Source organism: Rana temporaria, chromosome 6 (assembly GCF_905171775.1).
Source record: "Rana temporaria chromosome 6, aRanTem1.1, whole genome shotgun sequence".
Lineage (NCBI taxonomy): Eukaryota > Metazoa > Chordata > Amphibia > Anura > Ranidae > Rana > Rana temporaria.
Genome location: NC_053494.1, coordinates 115,541,770 through 115,563,736, shown reverse-complemented (window position 1 = coordinate 115,563,736; position 21,967 = coordinate 115,541,770). Strand labels below are relative to the sequence as shown.

Below are 21,967 nucleotides of genomic sequence, written 5' to 3'. Positions count from 1 at the left end.
TGAATTGTACGGTTTATAACGTATTAGCTGGAGTTTTGCTTCAATTAGTTTGTTATTTAAATCTGCTAGTGCATCCAACACTACTCCCCCCTCCCCCCACCAAGATTGACAATGCTGCTGTTCAAATGTGCACCCAGTGCTCATTCATCCAGAGTGAGGGCACTCAAATACAGTAGGTGTATAACCGGCCAGATCACCAGGTGAAAACAGAGGGGGAAAAAAAAGAAGTCTAAATGCAGCCACCACATCTAAGGATTGGTAAGCTGCAATATATTACAGTTTACAGGTTTAATATCGCTTTAATGTGGTCCCGTACTCCATTTTAAATTATCTTATACACAAATGTTCTGCCTAAGAGCAAAGGACACAGGATGTATGATAACATGATTAGCCTAAAAGCTTCCCATGTAACCCACTCTGTTAGGTACATTCACAAAGAGTTAGGCCGGCTTATCTACAGATAAGCCGACCTAACTCTGAATCTAAGCCGGCCTATGTTTAAGTGTATTCTCAAACAGAGATACACTTAAACATACCTAAGATAGAATGGCGCAAGCCAGCCTATCTTAGGCTGCAATGTTTCTTTTGCCCGCTAGATGGCGCTGCCATTGCGGCCGCCCTAGATTATGTAAATGAGGGGCTCCGACGATTTACGAGCGTACGCCGGGCCTACACCGTCTAGTTACGTTGTTTCCGTACGCGATAGGCCGCCGCCTAAAGTTATTCCACCTCATAGGTGGAATAACAATGTTAAGTATGGCCGCCGTTCCCGCCGCGAGGTTCGAATTTTTTACGTCGTTTGCGCAAGTCGTCCGCGAATCGGGATTTACGTAGTTTACGTACGCGTCAAAATCAATAGGCACGTACGGGCTACTTAGCCGCAATGCGCACTGGGAAATGTAGTCGCCCGGCGCATGTGCAGTGTAAAAAACGTCAAAAAACATGAGGTCAAGCCTCATTTCAATAATAAACGCCCCCCTCCCAGTCATTTGAATTAGGCGCGCTTACGCCCGCTCGTTTTAGGCTACGCCGCCTAAAATTTGAAGGTAAGTGGTTTGAGAATCACTTTTAACCTAAATAATTTAAGGCGGTGTAGCCTAAAAAGGGTAGGCTAGGCCGTCCTAATTTTAGGCGCCCGTACGCGAATCTACCCCCTGTAAATTTAGTTTCACGTTGTTACCCAATTTCATAGCCCTGCCAACTACATTGGTAATTCTAGTGTCCAATGAGACCACTTACATTGCCAGAAAGAACACTCATTGGACAGGGAACACAGTTCTGGCAAAAAAAATTATAAATAGCAGGCAACTTGTGGCATATTTTCTTAGGCAAGACATTTAACTTTAACATGGAGTACGGGATCCCATTTAATTGACTGCAAAAAGCATCAGTTTATTTTAAAATAAAATTATTACATTTTCATGGAATCACATCAAATCAAGTCAGTGATCACAATCATAAAGAGAAATCCAACTTCTATTTCCTAAAGCCTTGTACCTGATAGGATGCCAGAGAATGTGACAGTAAGTTGCAGCGGCTGGCTCCAAGAAGATCTACTTTCTGGCATACATCCATCTTTGTCTTGTCAAACTGGCTCTTGGTGCTCCTAACTTGTATCTGCACCTAGAAATATAAAAACATTGTTTTCAGAGCAATGATTTGATAAAAAGTCCTGTTTTATCTGAGAATCTGTGATATCGGTTTTAATATTCTCATTCAATATTTATCATCATTTAGTACTATACCGTATTTGCCGGCGTATAAGATGACTGGGCGTATAAGACTACCCCCTATTTTTCCAGGAAAAATGTTGGTTTTGGGATATACTCGCCATATAAGACGACCCCCTTCCTACTAGTCTTTCTGGAAGCTGAGGGGTAGCCGGAACAACCACTGACAGAAACAGGCTTTTTTCAAATCTCACTGTGCCATTACATGCCTCACTGTGCCATTATATGCCTCACTGTGCCATTACATGCCTCACTGTGCCATTACATGCCTCACTGTGCCATTACATGCCTCACTGTGCCATTACATGCCTCACTGTGCCATTACATTACATGCCTCCACTGTGCCATCACTTGCCCCCAACCTTATTTTTTTGCAGATTCTGCAGGCGCGGCTTTTAAATCATGGATGCCCGCAGCCTGACGGAGACTGTCATCGACGTATAAGACGACCTCCGACTTTGGATGCATTTTTTTTGTATCCAAAAAGTCGTCTTATACGCCGGAAAATACGGTAGGTAAAGCATCATCTGTACAGAATAAAAATAAAATAAAAAGGAAATGTCAAAACAATCCCATGTACAAAACCTGGAAAATGCTTTAGCCAATAAAAGGCAAATCTGCTGTAAAATATACAGTAAAACCTTGGTTTGAGAGCGTTTTGCAAGACAAGCAAAATGTTTTAATAAATTTTGCCTTGATATACAAGCGATGTCTTGATATAAGAGTAATGTCATGTCACAACTGAGCATAAAAAAAGGAGTAGAAATATGATTACATTTAATGAAGGTACAACATTTAGCAACTTATTGCTACACTTAGAGGTGCCTCTCTTCTCTTTTATATCCTGTAAAAAAATGCTTTGATATACAAGTGCTTTGGATTACAAGCATGTTTCTGGAACGAATTATGCTCGCAAACCAAGCTTTATATATATATATATATATATATATATATATATATATATATATATATATATATATATATATATATATATATATATATATATATATATATATATATATATATATATATATATATATATATATATAGTTATAGTGAGGGGTTAGCTCAGTGGCGGGGTGTGTGACCCCTTGGTTGGGTTCACCACACACTGAAATTATACAGACTGGCAGTCGAAGACAGTTGAAAAATAAAGTTTTTGGTTTATTTTTCCATCTTGCTGGAAAATAATTGCAAGCATCCAAATAGCATAAACAAAATCAAACATAAAATAAATCCTAGCCACTCTGGGCGTCTACCTTCCACACAGGAACCTATCTACGGAGGCTGGCTCAGCCTAGCGCTGGGAAGACAGTGCTGGTCAATACAGCAGAAAACAATAGTCTTTTGATTTTTATAACACAGAAAAACCAATGGTCTCCTCACCTCATCAGGAGACTTTCAGTACGCTGCTCTCCTACTCACAAAGCCTTAGGAATGGTGCAGCAACAAAGTGATAATCCTCTGGCTACTTATAAAGGCCTTGATTGCTTCATTCTGAACAGCTGAAGTTTTTCAACGGCCTTTAGCCTTTCTCTGGCTACGTTTGTAGCCGACGCCTGATAACAATCTGTGTATCGTCTAAACAAGGCAGAAATGTATGTCCCATCAGTGACAACACCCACAGATTTTCCTGACTTCCTGTCACTATATATATATATATATATATATATATATATATATATATATATATATATTTTTTTTTTATATTAAGTTTATGGCCTTTTGTTGAAATCTTCTTTCACTTTGTTCCCATGGCAGCCTTAGCATCCCTAGCTGACTGAATGGAACATCCACAGCTACACTATTAAAAAGGAGAACATAAGAGAGATGGAGCTGTGGGGAGATACCTGGAAAGAAACAGAGATATGACATGTATTTTTCCATAGTTCTTTTTTTCTTCCAGCTTATTAAAGCGCTAGGGTAGGACGAATAAATATCATCCTATCCAAAATCTAACCTTTAGTCACTACAAATGGCATGAAATGAGGAGGAGCTTAAAGTAGACAATTTTTTTTTTTTTTTTTTAATAAATAGTGTAGAGAAGGGTATGTAACCATGTCAGGTCTTGACTGTTTTGTCTGCCTATATTGGAGAGATTTTCTAACGCTTTTCCATTCCACCAACAATAAAGTACTTTTAATATTGTTTGTGTCACATGAAAATTTTACTCCACTTCCTGTCCTTGTGGAATTAATATTAAGTCAGTGATGTATAGAAAGGAACTCTTCTCAACTATCCTTCCATCATGAAATCCTAATATATTTCCGACAATCCCCTGAAAATGCATGCCTATATATTTGCGAATGGTGTGGTTACATAAACCTAATTGTAATGCGTTTTTTTTCTTTTATGGTTCTGCTGACCTTTCGGAACTTCTCCATCTGCTTATAGGTGTCAGGATCCAACTCCTGAGACACATCCTTCATCCATAGTAAGGCTCCTCTGTATTCTGTCCGTGCCTTCTCCATTTGGTTGACAGTCAGGAGAGTATCTGATACAGCCCGGCCTGTAAAAGTGTCCACTTCTTGTTCAAGGCGATACAGCGGCGTGCAGAGGGCCAACCTAAGAGCACGCAAGAGAATCAAACAGAGGATTATCCTTTTTGTTGTAGGATTCTGTGGGTACCTTTAACTCTGCAAACGTTATGTTAAAAGTGGTTCTAAAGGCAGAAGATTTTTTTACCCCAATTCATTCTCTACATTAAGGTAAAAATTCTTCTGTGTGCAGCTCCCCTTTATACTTAACTGAGCCTGATCTCGATCCAACGCTGTCCCTGAAAGCAGCAGCGCTCGCCCTTCTCACGGGGCAGATTGATAGAAGCAGGAGCCATTGGCTCCTTCTGCTGTCATGGAACTCCTGTGACAAGGGAGCGAGTGACATAAGCAGTGTGGCTCGGGATCAGTAATCACAAGTGTGCTACAAAAGGAAGCGGTTTCCTATGGTGGTACACGTAGAGCATGAGGACCCAGGAACGCCAGCGAGGGACCCCAGAGGAGGAGGATCAGGGCTTTTCTGTGTAAAGCCATTACACCGAGCAGGTAATGTGTAATATTTTAAAATAATAACCCTTTACAATCACTTTAAGAGGTCAGTAATGTTACATCTTGGCAGACAAAATTAATAACGTACCTTTGACCAGCAGCCGAGCACAGAGCATTGCCGGTAGCCTTCATCATTCTTCCAGCCTGTGTGCTGTTCTGCTGAGCATGGACCTTCAAGTGCAAACCAAAATCATTTTCCTCCTGAGAGAGAGCTGATGAAGAAGAGTGAACATACAGAGAACATCTGAACTAAAACACTCCATTAAGGTAATGCAGCCTCAAATCTGTAGAATAGGTTTTCCATTATCCTTGAGGCCAACTTAATCTAGAACTGACTCTTCAGTGCTAGGTTATGACTCTGGTAATTTGGATATATACTGTATTTATCGGCGCTGCCTCGGAGGGGACAGGGAGGGGGGAACAAGTGCTGTCAAATTACATACAGAAGAATCTACTGTTTACTCAGTGGCATCTGTAATATGAAGTCCCATCTCCTGGGCTGCCATTGGACGACTCCTCTGTCTATCATAGGAGGCGCGACATTGTATTAAAGAGGCTGCTTAGTAAACAGGAGATTCTCCTGTATGTAATCTGTTGGCACTCGTCCAGCCCTCCGAGGCTGCAGATGGGCATCGATCAGGCTGCATTCATGGCAATGGAGAGGCTGCATTGATGGACAATGACCCTTACCCACAGTTCTTTATTTACATTTTTTCCCCTGAAACTTCCTTCCTAAAGTGAAGGTGTGCGTTATACGCCGATAAATACGGTATATTCAAAAAACACACCCAAGCTCATCTCTTCACCACACACAGCCACAAAGGCAAGAAAATTATTGTTGAGCAGTGTATTAGTTGCTTGGACAAACACATTTAGACCAAATTTTAATGGTTAAAAGAATGTCAGGCAAAATGGTCGGCCCTTACGCATGTTCACTTCATAAAATCTGGCCCTCTTTGAAAAAAGTTTGGGCACCCCTGCTCTAGATGCGCCAGTCAAACAAGAAAAAAATAAATAAAAATACTGGCATTAAGCCACTGCCAATTGATAGAAGCGTTTGTTCTGTGCACAGAAGGAAGAGACAAGACCTTGTTTCAGGACTACAAGACTGTCCGACCCCGATTTTGTGGGAATCTGGCTCAACATGACTGTCAGTGGAAGTAGACGTGTGGAGCAGTGGCTGGCCTTTAGGTCAGGTTGCGCAAGAGAAATCCAGACAGAGCAATAAGTTGGACATGTGTAGTCATCTAGAGAAAGTATGGCATGTCTTCTCTATTGAAGATGATAGAAAGCTGTCTGTGAAGGTACTCACTTATTCAAGTCATGGTATAGCTAGCAGTAGTTTCTCACATCCAACTGAACTTGTTCAGAGCAAGTACTACTAGCAAATGTATATAATATGTTTTTTTTTTTTTAAATGTTCATCATAAAAATGTACAGAAAAAGAAAAAAGCTTGAGTAAATAATACAGCCCAAAAGTGTAAAAAAAAAAAAGGGATAAGATTGACAACATAGATATGGCACTTGGCATGTAATATTATTAGTACAGACTTGTTTAGAACAACTGATCAAATTAGAGCATATAAAGCCAACAAAAAAGGAACTATGCATATAATGATGGATACCAAACACCCAAATGAAAGTATTTAAAATAAGGGCTCCAAAAAAAAAAAAAAGGGGGGGGGGGGCTTGTTGGAGGTGACCAACAGATGTTGAACATTGTCAGTTTGTATAGTACTTTATATAGGATGTGTGAATCCTTTTGTTCAAAAAAGGATTCACAATAGTCTGATAAGACAACAATAATCTGCAGCAATCCTGCCGCCTCATTTATGGGGAACTGCAGATTTGATAATAATTTCTACTTTTCCCTTTATTATTTTGCCACCCTGGTTTAAGATGTTAACACCTGTGCAGGAAATAATGGGTATTTACAATGGACCCAAGACACTGAAATCTCACCAGTTTGATGAAGTTATTAAATCGTTTAAATGTACCTTATTCCATAATCATTGCATTTCGAGATACTGCCTTCAATCTTGACAGCTGGCCTAATGCTCAAGTAGATTGTAGAATCTACACTCAAGTAGTACATTTAAAAAAAAAAATCCTTCAGTATGGATGTTTTCACTCCATCGGTCAAGCCAGTGCAGTGGATGATCCACAAGCATGGATTAAAAAAAAAAAAAAAAAAAAGGAAGGGGGGGAAAGAGGCTTGTCTAGACCTAGCACAGCACCCTTAAAGACAATAATGGGGCTGTCGGTAGGTGTAGGCACATTATTGCTTTTAATAGTTAACAGCCAATATGTGTGTGGAGAAGAAATTTCAGTGTTAGCGATTTAAACCAAGCAGGCTGTGTGTGTCAGCTTCATGTTAACATCTGCAGTCTACAAACAGGCAACCAATTTATACTAAGGGCTATTGGCATTGAATGGGTTCGAGCCAGTGGCGTACTAAAGGGGGGGGGGGGACGAGCTGCACTGGGTGCCACACACTAGGGGGGGTGTCAGGCCGGCGCCCCTCCGCGACTGAAAGGAGACAGCGCCACGGATTTAACAGCGGCAGAACACACATGGAGTGAAGCCGCCTCCCCCTCCTCCTGTATGCACAGCACTGTATAGACATAAAAGGAGGAGGGGGAGGCGGCTTCACTCTGCTCGGCTGACAGTCGCTGCCCGAGACTGATTAGAGCCGTGACCATGGAGAGAAGGGGATCGTTGTGCCGGTCCCAGATGTGCCGACTGGCTCCCTGCAAAGCCACTACATCGGGCTCTCAGTGATGTGTGCTCTGAGGTACATTATGGGTCTTAAGGGGGGGGGTCTGTGCACTGTAGGGGGGGGGGGTCGATGTAACATGCAGGGGGTCCAGAACTGTTAAGGGGGTGTCTGTGTAACATACGGGCATCTAGAGGTGCAGGACAGGGGCCGATCCAGGGGGGGGGGGGCAACAGGCACTTGCCACCCCCAAAAAAAATGTGTTAGTTGCGGAATTTGCGGCGGTAGTTGCGGAATTCGCGGGCTCCGGGGAGTCTGTAGAATCTGTACAAAAGCGGTCATGGCAGTTTTCCTGATAGGAAAACTGGTCGTGTGTACGAGGCAGTTCACTTTTTTCCTGCCGCGCTTCTCGGCTGTCTTTTTCCCAGCAGTTTTCCTATGGGAAACACTGTGGTGGAGCATACACACGGCCGAGTTTGCTGGCCAAAGCTCTCATGGCAGTTTTCCTGCCAGTAAAACCGGCCGTGTGTAGGGGGAAAAAAGCTGCTGAGCCAGTTCTCAGGTTTCCCCTCTGGTTTCCCGGCAGTAAAAAGTCCATAAGTGTGTACGGGGCATAACAGCAAACTGAAATTACAATAAGAACTCTGATTTGTGGTTTGATCCTATGTGGTCCTGGAGGCGTGAAGGACTGGGGACATGAATGAAACAACCTAGTCAGGGCAGGATTTAAGGGCCAAAATGGGAGAAGACAACCAAGACATCCACAGATTAAAGAATATGATGATCAGTAAGCTTTTCCAATTTCAACAATGAGTTGAGTGAATGTTTGTGAAACTGGGGAGGTCCATTTCTATTAGTTTCTGAGCTACAAAAAAGCAGCTTTGTATATTGGGCAGCTATAGAGACTCCAGAAATACATCCTCATGGGGAATGCCCAGTATACCCACTTTAGGATCTTGTGGCAGTTGTTGTAAATGCAACTTTTAAAATATAGGGAGTCCGATATCTAAATAGTTACAGACACCTCTACATCTGTTTTAAAGTAACAGTCAATGCACTTACTGAAAAGTGTGTTTAGCATTTCCATACATAGAGCTGAATGGTACTTTGAAGTCTTCAACAGAGCCAAAAGCTTTGTAAATTCTTATTGTACACACCGAAGCCAGTATGAAAAAAGCATAAGCAAAATCAAGCAGAGAAATAATGCAGATCAGTAGAAACTTTGGGATATATTTATAAAGCCCTGAATATGACTTTTACCAACCCTTCACCATTGGTGAATCAATCAATGGTATTTAAAGTGGTTCTAAAGCCGTAAACGTTTTTTACTTTAAAAAGGGGTTGTAAAGGTTCGTTTTTTATTTTCTAAACAGGTTACTTTAAGCTAGTGCATTGTTGGTTCACTTACCTTTTCCTTCCATTTCCCTTCTAAATGTTTTTTTTCTTTGTTTGAGTTTCTCACTTTCTGTTCCTCCTCAGTAAGGTGTTCAGTAAGGTGTTCAGTAAGCTAAATGACTTTCCACCACTCGGATGATGGTGGAAAGCTTACTGAGGATAAACAGGAAGTGAGAAATTCAAACAAAGAAAAAAAAACATTAGAAGGGAAATCGAAGGAAAAAGGTAAGTGAACCAACAATGCACTAGCTTAAAAGTAACCAATTTAGAAAATAAAAGACAAACCTTTACAACCCCTTTAATGGATTTTTCTGCATTAGGGTAAAAACCTTCTGTGTCCAGGACCCTCAGCAGCTCCTCAGTAGGCAAATTGACAGCAGCAGGAGCCACCAGGTCCTCATTTAGCTCCCTTTGTATCAAAAACAGCAAAACATTGCTCCCATCACTAGCATCGAGATTCAGCCATGCCTGTGGCTACAGACGGAGCGATTCCATTGGTTCACAGATCCTGCCACTGGCGAGTTGACACTAGTGGTAGAATCACCTGGGTGTCATCGGCCTTAGCAATACTTTTATAGTCAAACTTAAACTCTAGGATCTTCATGTTTTTGACACTTACCATTTAGTGCCTGCTGGTATTTTTCAATTATTTTCAAAAGCTCTGATCCTGTTGCCTGAATTGAATGAAATACCTGTGAAATGAAAATTATATATTTTTTGGAGGTTTATATAATAATACACCCTTACCTAAATATAATCTTAAGCTCTATGGCAGAACCTTTGCCAACTGGATCAAAACTAGGTAGACCAATTATAACAATAGACAATTGGCTTGCTAACATGGTGAATTATTAGGAACATGTTCATTTTTTTAATGATAAAATGACCAATATATATAACAGAACAGCTGGGTGCACATGGATGAGCCAACCAACTCAGGATGTCCATTTGGTCATTTTCTCTCCTAGGAGTGCTTCTGCCTATGGCAAAGAAGGAGAGAGCGAGCAAGGCTGGCTCAAAGAATGATAGACATCCTGAGGCATATCTCAATCTTTTGCCTGCAGCTTGCAAACAGCTGGACACTGTTTATGGAAGCTGCAGTGAGGCAGCTATAGGTAATGTGCTCAAGCCATGCAGTGCAAGGTAGCCCAGGGTTGTATGACGGCAGAAGGATTTCTTTTTAGATTTGTACAGCTCTCTTTACCCCATAATCAGTTTTCCTCAGTGTGTAGAAACAGGCCTACTTAAAGTGAATATAAACCTGATTCATGATATTTGAGCTGGCCACATATATCTGCAATGTTTTTTTTTTATCTCTCTTCAAAGCACGATGTCCCGTAGCTGTATCCTGCTCTGTTTTTCTGTTATAAGCCTGATAACTCCTGACAAGTTCTCTGTCACATCTAATAAAAGCAGCAAGTTTTGTGTTAGGGAGGTTTCTTTAATAATATAGATTAGCAGAGCCCTTATTGATTCAACACAGAGCTGAAAGTCTCTACCTATGAGGAGAGGGGGTGTGTGTGTGTGTGTGTGTGTGTGTGCGCCTTTCCTCCAATCAGCTGTCTTGGTTGTATGCCCAGGCTTCACTGCAGTGCTAACCAGGAAGAGGAAATCTTCTAACAAGATGTGCGCATTCTAAACAGTATATAAAAGATGAAAACAGCAGATATACATGTAAAAGTTATGTAGGAGGTGTAAGGGGTTAGCTCGGTAGCGGGGGTGTGTGACCCCCTGAATGGGTTCACTACACACTGATTTATACAGAGAAACAGCCGAAGACGGTTGAAAACAAAGAATTTGGGGCCAGATTCACAAAATAGATACGACGGCGTTTCTCCCGATACGCCGTCGTATCTCTGTTTTAGGGTCTTCCTAACTATGCGACTGATTCATAGAATCAGTTACGCATAGTTAGCCCTAAGATCTGACAGGTGTAATTGGAATTACACTGTCGGATCTTAGGATGCAATACCTCGGCCGCCGCTGGGGGGAGTTTGCGTCGTAAACCAGCGTCGGGTATGCAAATTAGTAGTTATGGCGATCCACAACGGTTTTTCGCGTTCGCTACGTCGCTGCTAGTCTAGTTTCCCGTCGCAAAGTTAGTCGTCGTTTTAGCTGCCCACGTATGTGCTGTATAAAGTATGGCCGTCGTTCCTGCGTCGAAATTTAAAAATGTTTTGTTCTTGCGCAAGACGTCCGGGAATACGAAAGTACGCTACGCACGTCGCCGTTCGAAAAAATTACGTCACTTCGTGCAAAGCACGGCAGGAATTTCAAAACGGAGCATGCGCAGTAGGTCCGGCGTGGGAGTGCGCCTAATTTAAATGGCACACGCCCCTCTGAATTACGCCGGAGGCCGCCGGCGTAAGTTTTCATGCAAGTGCTTGGTGAATCAGGCACTTGCGATGAAAACTTGCGGCGGTGTAACGTATCTACGATGCGTTACGCCGCTGCAGTTCTATGTGAATCTGGGCCTTGGTTTATTCTTACATCTTGCTGGAAACAAGCGCAAGCATCCAAACAGCATAAACAAAATCAAACATAAAATAAACCCTGGCCACTTGGGGCGTCTACCTTCACCACACAGGAACCTATCTATGGAGTCTGGCACAGCCTACTGCTGGGCCGACACTGCTGGTCCTACAGCAGAAAAACAAATAGTCTTTTTGATTTTTATTACACAGAAAAATCAACAGCACCTCACCTCTTCAGAAGTATTGGGCTCACTGCTCTCCTTCACTCAAAAAGCCTCAGGATGCAGCAATCAGTAGTAATCCTCTGGATTACTTATAGAGGCCTTAATTGCCTCATTCTGAACCGCTGAAGTTTTCCAACGCCCTTAAATCTTTCTGGCTGCTTCTGCAGCCGACACCTGATAATAATTGGTATATTGTCTAAACAAGGCAGAAATGTATCTCCCTTCTGTGACAACACCCACAGATTTACCTGACTTCCTGTCACAGAGGATAGGTTTCATCTCTGTGTATCATCTGAGGCTGTTCATTTCACTGGGTATATGTGATGGTTTACATCCACTTTAAGTAGCAAGAAATTACATCTGCTGCTAATGACGTGTTCCTGGCAGGAGATAAGAAAGGTATGATATCAAGGATTTATGCTAGACTGCTTAGCGCCACGCACGATGCATCTACACATGCAGAAAGGGGTGGGAAAAAGGATTTAGGCCCCATAGACGGGGGAAACCTGGGAATTGTGCCTTACTTCTGCCCCGTTGGTCTCAGTTTCTGCATCCCGCAGACTATCACATCTATTTTTTGCTACATACAGTGTACAGGACTCCAGTCCGCCTACATAAATGGGGATATCGGGATACACCACTGTGTTCGAAGTGCTGCATACATAAAGGGAACCTACTGCATATGATGTGGAAGTGCCGAAATGTTTCCGGTATTGGAAGTATGTTCTTACTACCAATACTCACAGGTGTACCAAATACCAGTGCCCCATGACCCAATTGTATGTCTGCTTGGCGCACTGGAGATACCCTCGCTCTCGCCTAATGGCCATACTGCAATAATCCGTCTCCTATATATAGCCCGGAAGGAGATTGCGAGGCTTTGGATATCTCCTATGGTGCCAACGGGGGGACAATGGGTGGAAATGGTCAACAGTCTGCTGATACGTGAGAAACTCACTTAACATAGGAATGCCCTGAAAATGTTTTACTCATTGTGACAACCTTGGCTTGACACTCCCGGTCTTGGGCCTATACAACTAATCAAAGATAGACTCTTGAAAATGTAAGGTAGCGACTTTCCATGGTATGCTAGTGACGAACCGTGGGCTTTTTTGTGATGGGAGGGGAATGTCATCCACCCCCATTGGAGAGATGGATGTATGCTCTTTTATTTTTCAGTTTCTTACCGTTTCTGTCGTTTTTCCTTTCTTACACTTTTTAATACTGTGGGACCACTGGTCCAGCCTATTGCACTTTAATGCTATAATATACTGTGCAGCACTGGTACTAACTTATCGTTTAGTATGTACAGGTACATACATCATCCTGAACAATTGTTGCAACATCTGTTTTTATAACCTTAAGCCCCGTACACACGGTCGGACTTTTGCCCAACCAACTTCAAAATCCGGCACTTTTCGTATTTGTCCGACCGTGTGTACGTTCCATCGGACCAACTTTTTTGGCTTCAATCGGACAAAAAGTTGGGTCTGTGAACGGACCAACTTTCTGTTCCGAAAAGTCCGATTGTGCAAAGTGCGACCGTGTGTACAGCAAACCATCGGACTTTTGGACAAAGTACAAATGCGCATGCTCAGAACCAATGTTAAACTCAACCAACAATAGCAGAAGTTAACCAAAGGGTGGCGGTAAAGAGCAAGTAAAACCACGTGATGTTGGGAAAGTGTTAGAAAAGTTTGCAGAAAAGTCCGAGCGTGTGTATGCTATGGGTGTGATCGGACAAATCAATTAAGACAAAAATCCAAGGGAAATTTTGTTGGATGTCCTACCGTGTGTATGAGCCTTAAGAATGATCTATACCTGTATTTTTGCTTGCTGCTCAAATCTTACGGCTATATTTATGTATGTTATATGGTTTTCTCAAAAAACTTTTTTTCGGATTTAACCGCTTAAGACCCGGACCATTATGCAGGTAAAGGACCTGGATCCTTTTTGCGATTCGGCACTGCGTCGCTTTAACTGACAATTGCGCGGTCGTGCAAACAAAATTGACGTCCTTTTTTTCCCCCCACAAATAGAACTTTCTTTTTCTGGTATTTGATCTCATCTATGCGGTTTTTATTTTTTGCGACATAAATGAAATTAGAGCGAAAATTAAAAAAAAAAAAAAATGCAATATCGATCGTTTTATGGCATTTTTATTAATAATTTTTTTTTTTACTACTAATGGCGGTGATCAGCGGTTTTTTTTTCGTGACGGTGACAATATGGCGGACACATTTGACACATTTTTGGGACCATTGTCATTTTCACAGCGAAAAGTGATTACTGTGAAAATGACAATGGCAGTGAAGGGGTTAACCACTAGGGGCGCTAAGGGGTTAAGTGTGCCCTAAGGGAGTGATTCTTACTATAGGGGGGCGTGGCTGGATGTGTGACATCACTGATCGTCGTTCCCTATGACAGGGAACAGACGATCAGCGACAAGCCACAGAGAAGAACGGGGAAGGTTTGTTTACACTCACCTCTCCCCGTTCTTCAGCTCCGTGACTGCACTGCGCTCGCGACCCACGGCTGGGTTCTTAAAGGGGACGTACATGTACGCCCTTGTGCCCAGCCGTGCAATTTTGTCGATGTATATCGTCGTGCCGCGATCCTCAAGTGGTTAAAAAAAAAAAAAAGTAGCAATAAATGTGTTGGTTTTTTTTCACCACTATCTTTTTTTACTATTTTTCTTTCCTACCTCTAACTTGGCATCCAGCTCAGCATCTGATGCAACCACATGTTCATCTTCCTTTTTCCCAGTAACCTTTATTAAGACTTGCTTGGTTTTCCAAAACTTCTTTTGCATACGGCTGACCATGGATTCGTCCTCTCCCTCCCATGTCTTCCCACTGGTGTTCATGAAGTAACTGTAAAACAATAAATAAAGACAAAGAGGGAATTATGTTTTTAGCCTTAAAAGGTAGGTTTCCCTTTCTAATGCCACTATTAAAGACAATATTCAGCTCTGTCTGCTCGAATGTCACAAAGTAACCTTCATGAATAAATAATCACCTTCTCAAATAGCAAGTTGTGTCCAGAGCTGAATAAATTAAACATTAAAATTGCCTCAAATGTTGTAGCTGTGCAGTGTAGGAAAAAAAAAGAAGGAAGAAGAAGGGGGTGTTTAGTGTACAACAAAGGCTGAAAAAAAAAAAAAAAAAAAAAAAAAAAAAAGGTTCAACCAATATAAATCACTAATGGAGGATACAGATACACTATTTTTTTCGTCTTTATGACCTACATTACGTATATACAGGAATTAAAGCAGAGTTCAACCTAAAAATGGTACTTCCGCTTAACCCACTCCTCGCCCCCTTACATGCCACATTTGGCATGTCTTTTTTTGTGGGGGGGGGGGGGGGAGTGGGGGCTTCAGGAGGAGTGGGACTTCCTGTCTCACTTCCTCCTTCCGCCGAGGGGCTGGAAAGGCGATTAGCTTAATCGCCTTTTCACAGCCCCTCCCTGTAGGCGAGCGCCTGTCCAATCGGACGGCGCCGCTCGCGCATGCACAGTGGGTGCCCAGCCGTGAAGCCGAAAGCTGTCACTGCCGGGTGCCCACACTAAGAATGAAGACGCCGGCCAGCGAGGGGGGGCGAGGAGCGGAGCCGTGGAGCAGGTGCCTGTTTATTAAAAGCCAGCAGCTACACTTTTTGTAGCTGCTGACTTTTAATAAACTTAAAAAAAAAGTGGAAAACCCCTTTAACTAGATACTAGAGCTGCATGATTCTGGATAAAATGAGAATCACAATTGTTTTGCTTTCACATTATACAAAAAAAAATTAAAAATTATAATTTGGGCTAACTTTACTGTTTATTTTTTTTCGAATTAACTGAAGTGTATTTTTTCCCCAATCGGAACCTGTGTAGCCTGTCCAGTTGAAGAGGAGATAAAGCTTCTGGGATTTTAAAGCCCCAGACTGGTACAGCAGCGATACAAGCTGTCAGTGGGAGGGGGGGAGGGGGTCCAGTGTTAGTTCACCTTACAGATTTGCTGTAAAGGTGAACTTACACTTTAAGCAGTTAAACGGACCTAATTTACCTAATTTGATCTAAAAGAACCAAAATTATACGTTTCTTTTTATCTCTCGGCACTGCGCAATGCTGCGATAAACCTTGCCTGCACTTAGTTACATGAATCATGGAAATGCCGAAACAAAATCATGAGGGGAAAACGACGGGTTGAATAGCGATCACGATTTTTCAACAAATAATCTTGCAGCTCGATTATATACCCAACATACACTGATCCCATCACATCTGACAATCTTCTAAACACAGGCTTTGATCGACTGTCAACTTATTTGTACGTTAGCCCGGGAACAAATGAGAAATCTCACCAAAATGTCAAAACTCTCAGACCCTGCCTGTGCTGAATCTTCAAATTTTATCTGTATGCCTGTTGCTGTTGGATAGCTTCCCTTACTTCTTGTCTGGTAAAGTGTTGTCAGCTGGACAGAAAGTAACATTAAAGTGGTTGTAAACCTCAGAGATGAAATATGTGAAATAGAAAATAATAAATATCCTTCTATAGTGTGTACTTGTCTTAATTAAGAGCACAAAGGGGGTTATTTACGAAAGGCAAATCCACTTTGCACTGCAAGTGCAGTCACTGTAGATCTGAGGGGGACATGCAAGGAAAATAAAAAACAGCATTTTAGCTTGCACATGATTTGATGTTAAAATCAACAGAGCTTCCCCCCAATTTCAGATCTTCCCCTCAGATCTACAGCGACTGCACTTCCAGTGCAAAGTGGGTTTGATTTCGTATATTACCACCAAAGTGTCATTTATGTCTGCTGCTTGGTTCCTCTGCCATCAGCATGAATCACTTCTGACAAGTTTTCCTGACACCAAGAGAAAAAATATTGACAGGGAAAGAACATCCAGCAGATTGACAAAAGAAAAAATCTCTCAAGAGTGTGGCGTGCATTTGTATTCAGCCCCCTTTACTCTGATATCCCCAACTAAAATCTAGTGGAACCAATTGCATTCAGAAGTTACCCAGTTCGTAAATCGAGTCCACCTGTGTGGAATTTAATCTCAGTATAAAATTCAGCTGTTCTGTGAAGCCCTCAGAGGTTTGTTAGAGAACCTTAATGAACAAATAGCATCATAAAAAGCCAGGGAACACACCAGACAGGTCAGGGATAAAGTTGTCGAGACGTTTAAAGCAAGGTTAGGTTATAAAATATCCCAAGCTTTGAACATCTCATGGAGCACTGTTCAATCCATCATCTGAAAACAAAAACTGCAAACCTCCCAAAACATGACCGTCCACCTAAACTGACAGGCCGGGCAAGCAGAGCATTTATCAGAGAAGCAGCCAAGAGGCCCATGGTAACTCTGGAGGAGCTGCAGAGATCCACATCTCAGGTGGTAGAATCTGTACACAGGACAACAATTAGTCGTGCACTCCACAAATCTGGCCTTTATGAAAGAGTGGCAAGAAGAAAGCCATTGTTCTTCTCGGTGACACTGACTTCTGATATCAAGGAGTCAGCCTAATAACAAAATAACGATGGTTGCAGTGATATGGAATAAATCAAAATAAAAGTCTGAACGATGGGGGGGGGGGGGGGGGAAATCGTAACAAAGAACTTTACATTATTGTGTTTATCTTTTGATTTTATTCTTTGTTCCACATTCAATATACAGTCGATACTAGAATGTATGCACCCCTTTATGTTGCTTTTTCTCTTGTTATTATTTTCTTTACATTTGTGCCCATCAACATAATTTGGGACATCGCTTGCCTTTTATTGTGGTGCACCGCTACTGTTTTTTTCAATTCTAATGAATTTTACACGGTGGATACAGCATCCCTTTGTTGGGATTCTTTTCTCCATTTTATGTCTGATGTAACCATCATATTGTTGTACTTATTTTTTGCATTTACTTTTCTCTAAATAAACCTTTGTAAAAGAAAGCCATAAGAAGTCCTGCTTGCAGTTTGCGTTAAGTCATTTGGGGGACACTGCAAACATGTGGAAGGTAATGCTCTGATCAGATGAGACCAAAATGTTTAGAGTTTTTTCCTTTTAGGCCAAAAAGTTCTATGCGTGACAGAAATCCAACACTGCACATCACCCTGAACACATAAGCCCCACTGTGAAACAGGGTGGGTTTCTTCAGCAGGGACAGAACATCTGGTCAGAGTTGATGGGAAGATGGATGGAACCAAATACTGGGCAATCTTAGAAGAAAACCTGTTTAAAGTGGAGGTTCACCCGAAAAGTAAATTTTTAACCTTAGATTGATGCTCATTTTGTCAATGGGAATCGAGTAGTTTTTTTTTAAATCTAAGCAGTACTTACCGTTTTAGAGAGCGATTTTCTCCGCCGCTTCCGGGTATGGGCTGCGGGACTGGGCGTTCCTATTTGATTGACAGTCTTCCGACAGGCTTCCGACGGTCACATACATCGCATCACGATTTTCCAAAAGTAGCCGAACGTCGGTGCGCAGGCGCCGTATAGAGCCGCACCGACGTTGGGCTTCTTTCGGCTACTCGTGACGCGATGTATGCGACCATCGGAAGCCTGTCGGAAGACTGTCAAATATTAAAGCCCAGTCCCGAAGACCATACCCAGAAGCGGCAGAGAAGATCGCTCTCTAAAACGGTAAGTACTGCTTAGATTTAAAAAAAACTACCCGATTCCCCTTGACAAAATGAGCATTAATCTAAGGTTAAAACATTTTTTCCGGGTGAACTGCTTTAAGTCTGCAAAAGACCTGAGACTGGGGCAGAGGTTGATTTTCTAGCAGGACAATGGCCCTAAACATACAGCCAGAGCTACAATGGAATGGTTTAGATCAAACATATTCATGCGTTAGGCTTAGCCATACGTTATACATTTTTCTTATTCAATGTTACTTTAGATTTACCAAACCATATATAACGTAATATAAGGGTCAAACCTAAACACTTTCAATTCGTATGCAATCAGGCAGGCCCTTCCTTGCACTACATATAGTTGAAGGTAAAGCTAAATAAAATTGAATAAGAAAATTCTATAATGTATGACCAGCCTTAGAATGACCCTGTTAAAGTCCAATCGTAACTCCCTAATACCCAACCCTAACCTTATTCCCCAACACTAAAGTTAACCCCTTTACCAAATTTGAGATATGCCAGCACTTAAAGGATGCGTTCACCTTTCAAGAAAAGGAAACATTTTTAAATAAATGCACATATTTCTTGCAGAAAAATAGGTTTAGGGCTGGGAAAAATTGGCAGACTGGCGGCAAGAGCTGTAATAGGTTACATGTTCCACCCTAAATATGGATGAAACATGTAACATGTTCCAAAAGGCGAACTTAGCCTTTAAAATCGTTGCTTCAGTGTGACCAGCGTGTGCTAATTAAAAAAAGGAAAAAAAGGAGACCCACCTATTAAAAAAAATAAATAAATTGCAGGCAAATGCTTACTTGCAGTGTTTTTCCCTTTCTGTATGCTTTTTTTACTCATTCGCGATGTGATCATTGCTGAAAATTTTGGCTACTCCAGCAAGAGTAGTCCCCCAACACATCTCCTCCCTTCTTGTATGTCATAGCCCTATCCATCCTCTTCTGGAAGTATCTTTAATTGCTGGCCCAGCATCCCTTCCCTCACCCCTGAACATTTAATATAGCTTCTGTGGAAGCAGAGTGTCAGAGTGACAGCTCCGAGTTTGCCGACATAAATCTAAGAGGACGACAGCCAGAAGTCTCAGACCTTTTGGACGTCTGCACAAGGGAGGCTTTTACAGGTAATAACGTGCATAAAATAAGTTACAATCCACATACAATCATATGAGAAGATTGTTGTTGAAATGGATAGAAGCAAAAAATAGGGTCACTTGAAGCCGAACAGTTGGGATGTGTCACTATAGTATCACACTATCTGCATGTTTCTTAATGATGACTAAGCATGGTTGCAAAAGTTCTTACAGCCAGAAATATAAAACGTTTCCAATAACTTTACATCAGAAATATACACCGTATTCCCTAACCCATTTGAGAGGGAAAAAAACACATAAACCATCCATATAAACAGGAAGCCTATAACACTTATCACAGAAAACCTAGATGGTTTCCATGGAAACAGAGGGGGTACCGTTGTCTGCACAGAAGTAAATGCATCTAGGATGTTCATCATTTGCCTAACCCCCTTCCTTTTCAACACAGAATTAACTTGCAGAACTAAGTCTGTCAATGGATTTAAGAGCAAAAAGCTATATAGAAAAAATAAAAAAAATAAAAAGCAGTACATTTTGATTAAAATGGGATGCAGTCTTAAGAAAATTGTTTATAAGCTGTAAAGAAATAAGTCCAGCTACGGGGGGGTCGTCAAGCTTTGCTCCGTGCGTGAATGGACAAGGTTTGCTATTGGGAGGCACTCAGCAGGGGGAAGGAGCCAGGAGCACCGCCGGGGGACTGAAAAAGAAAAAGGATCAGGGCTGCTCTGTACAAAACCATTGCACACAGAGCAGGCAAGTATAACACATTTGCTATTTAAACTCCACTTTCATGGGGATTTTTATATATATATATATATATATATATATATATATATATATATATATATATATATATATATATATATATATATATATATATATATATATATATATATATATATTAGTGCTGTCAAACGATTAAAATTTTTAATCGCGATTAATCGCATTAATGTCATAGTTAACTCACGATTAATCGCTCTAATTTATGACGAATTTCCCCACAAATATCGCACAATTCTGCAAGTGATAATTTATTATCGCTGTTTTCTAGCTGATCTAAAACCATTTTTGACATAAAGGGACACTTTTGGACAATCTACAGTTTTTCAGGCAGAAAGAATAGTTTTTATTTTATAAATGAACATGTAGGGCACTGGGCAGACCACTAGGGACAAGGGGGGTGTGTATTTTTTACATACAGTACTGTAATCTATAAGATTACAGTATACTGTGTGTATTGTGTTTGTTTACTTTTTTAAATTTGGCGCCGTTCTCCGCTCCTGTGCGTCGTAACGTCGCAGGGAACGGAGCTCGGCGGCACACAGGCACTGTGAATCGAGCGAGGAGGACCCGCCGAGCGAGGAGGACCCGCCAAGCAAGGAGGACCCGCCAAGCAAGGAGGACCCGCTCGATCACACAGCGGGGTGGCATCGCTGGATCCAGGGACAAGGTGAGTAACTTGCCTGTGAATCCAGCGAAAAAAGGTAAGCCGCGCCGCTGCACACTCTGCATGTCCACCCCGAGGGCTCCTGCGTTAATCGCGCGATAAAAATATTGACGGCGTTAACATGGGTTTGCGTTAACGCCGTTAATATCGCGGTTAACGCACAGCCCTAATATATATATATATATATATATATATATATATATATATATATATATAAAAAAATATTGCGACTTAAGTCATATTGTAATTGACAGTGCCGATCCTGACCTCCCTGGGGCCCTAAGCATTTAAGATTAAAGTTGAGAAACAGGGGGAGGGGGTCTTTTGCTGTTGGAAATGACATCTTACATTAAAGTGAGAAGCAGGGGGTGCTGACTTCTTACCTCTTCTCCCATGCAGCCAGTGAGTTGAGAAGTGGAGTAATGGGCCGAAAATGACTTCACACCAGGCAGGGCCTCTAGTAATTTGGGGGGCCCTCCGCAGCTTTGTGGGGCCCTAAGCGGCTTGCATAGTAAGCCTATAGGGCGGATCGGCCCCGGTAATTGATAATTACAGAACACCCACAGAAACATAATTTGCTGCTTGTGTGGCTGGCTCACAGATTTTCCCCAGAAGTCTGCACTAAAATAAGTCAGATTTTCGGCATTCCCCTGCAACAAAAATAATTTTTAGGGAGATTTTCCCAATTGAAAAACAACGTCTAAAGGGATGCAGAACCTGACATTTTCCTCATTAGAGCCCTGCAATTTCAGAAGACGATTTATAATATGAAACTACTCCCATTAAATTCATTAAAAAAGTAGGAGTCGCCTCCCCTTCTGCACAAGTATACTGTTCATCCATGTTATCTATCACCCTTTAATATCTCCAATGGCACAAGGCAAGGCTGTCCCCTCTCGCCTAACTTGGTCATGGAGCCACTAGCAGAGAAAATTAGATCACAAAATAGCATCAAGGGTTTCACAATAGGCTCTAATGTCCACAAGATAAAATGTGTTTGCGGATGATGTCATTCTCATGCCAACTAATCCCGATGAGTCCCTGGTTTGGGTAAAGAAAGTTCTTGAGGACTTCAGTTATGTATAAGGTGAATGCCTCTAAATCCTTTATACTACCCCTAGGGTTATTAATAGAGCAACAAGCCTACTTAAGAAGAACATATCCTTATATATGGGCTAAAGAATCTCTTGTACCTAGGTATCAAACTTACCAAGTC

The 21,967-nt window shown here is 41.7% G+C and overlaps 1 protein-coding gene across 2 annotated transcripts in view; it reads right to left on the bottom strand.

Moving 5' to 3' along the window:
• ICA1L (islet cell autoantigen 1 like) overlaps positions 1–21,967 on the bottom strand; it is a 74,913-nt gene that overhangs the window by 45,598 nt on the left and 7,348 nt on the right. For both annotated transcript variants that reach the window (XM_040357226.1, XM_040357228.1), the window contains 5 exons: positions 14,288–14,456; positions 9,505–9,577; positions 4,863–4,986; positions 4,097–4,295; positions 1,498–1,623 (listed from right to left, as the gene is read on the bottom strand). In XM_040357226.1, coding sequence (XP_040213160.1) covers positions 1,498–1,623; positions 4,097–4,295; positions 4,863–4,986; positions 9,505–9,577; positions 14,288–14,456 — 691 coding nt within the window. The remainder of the gene's footprint in view (positions 1–1,497; positions 1,624–4,096; positions 4,296–4,862; positions 4,987–9,504; positions 9,578–14,287; positions 14,457–21,967) is intronic.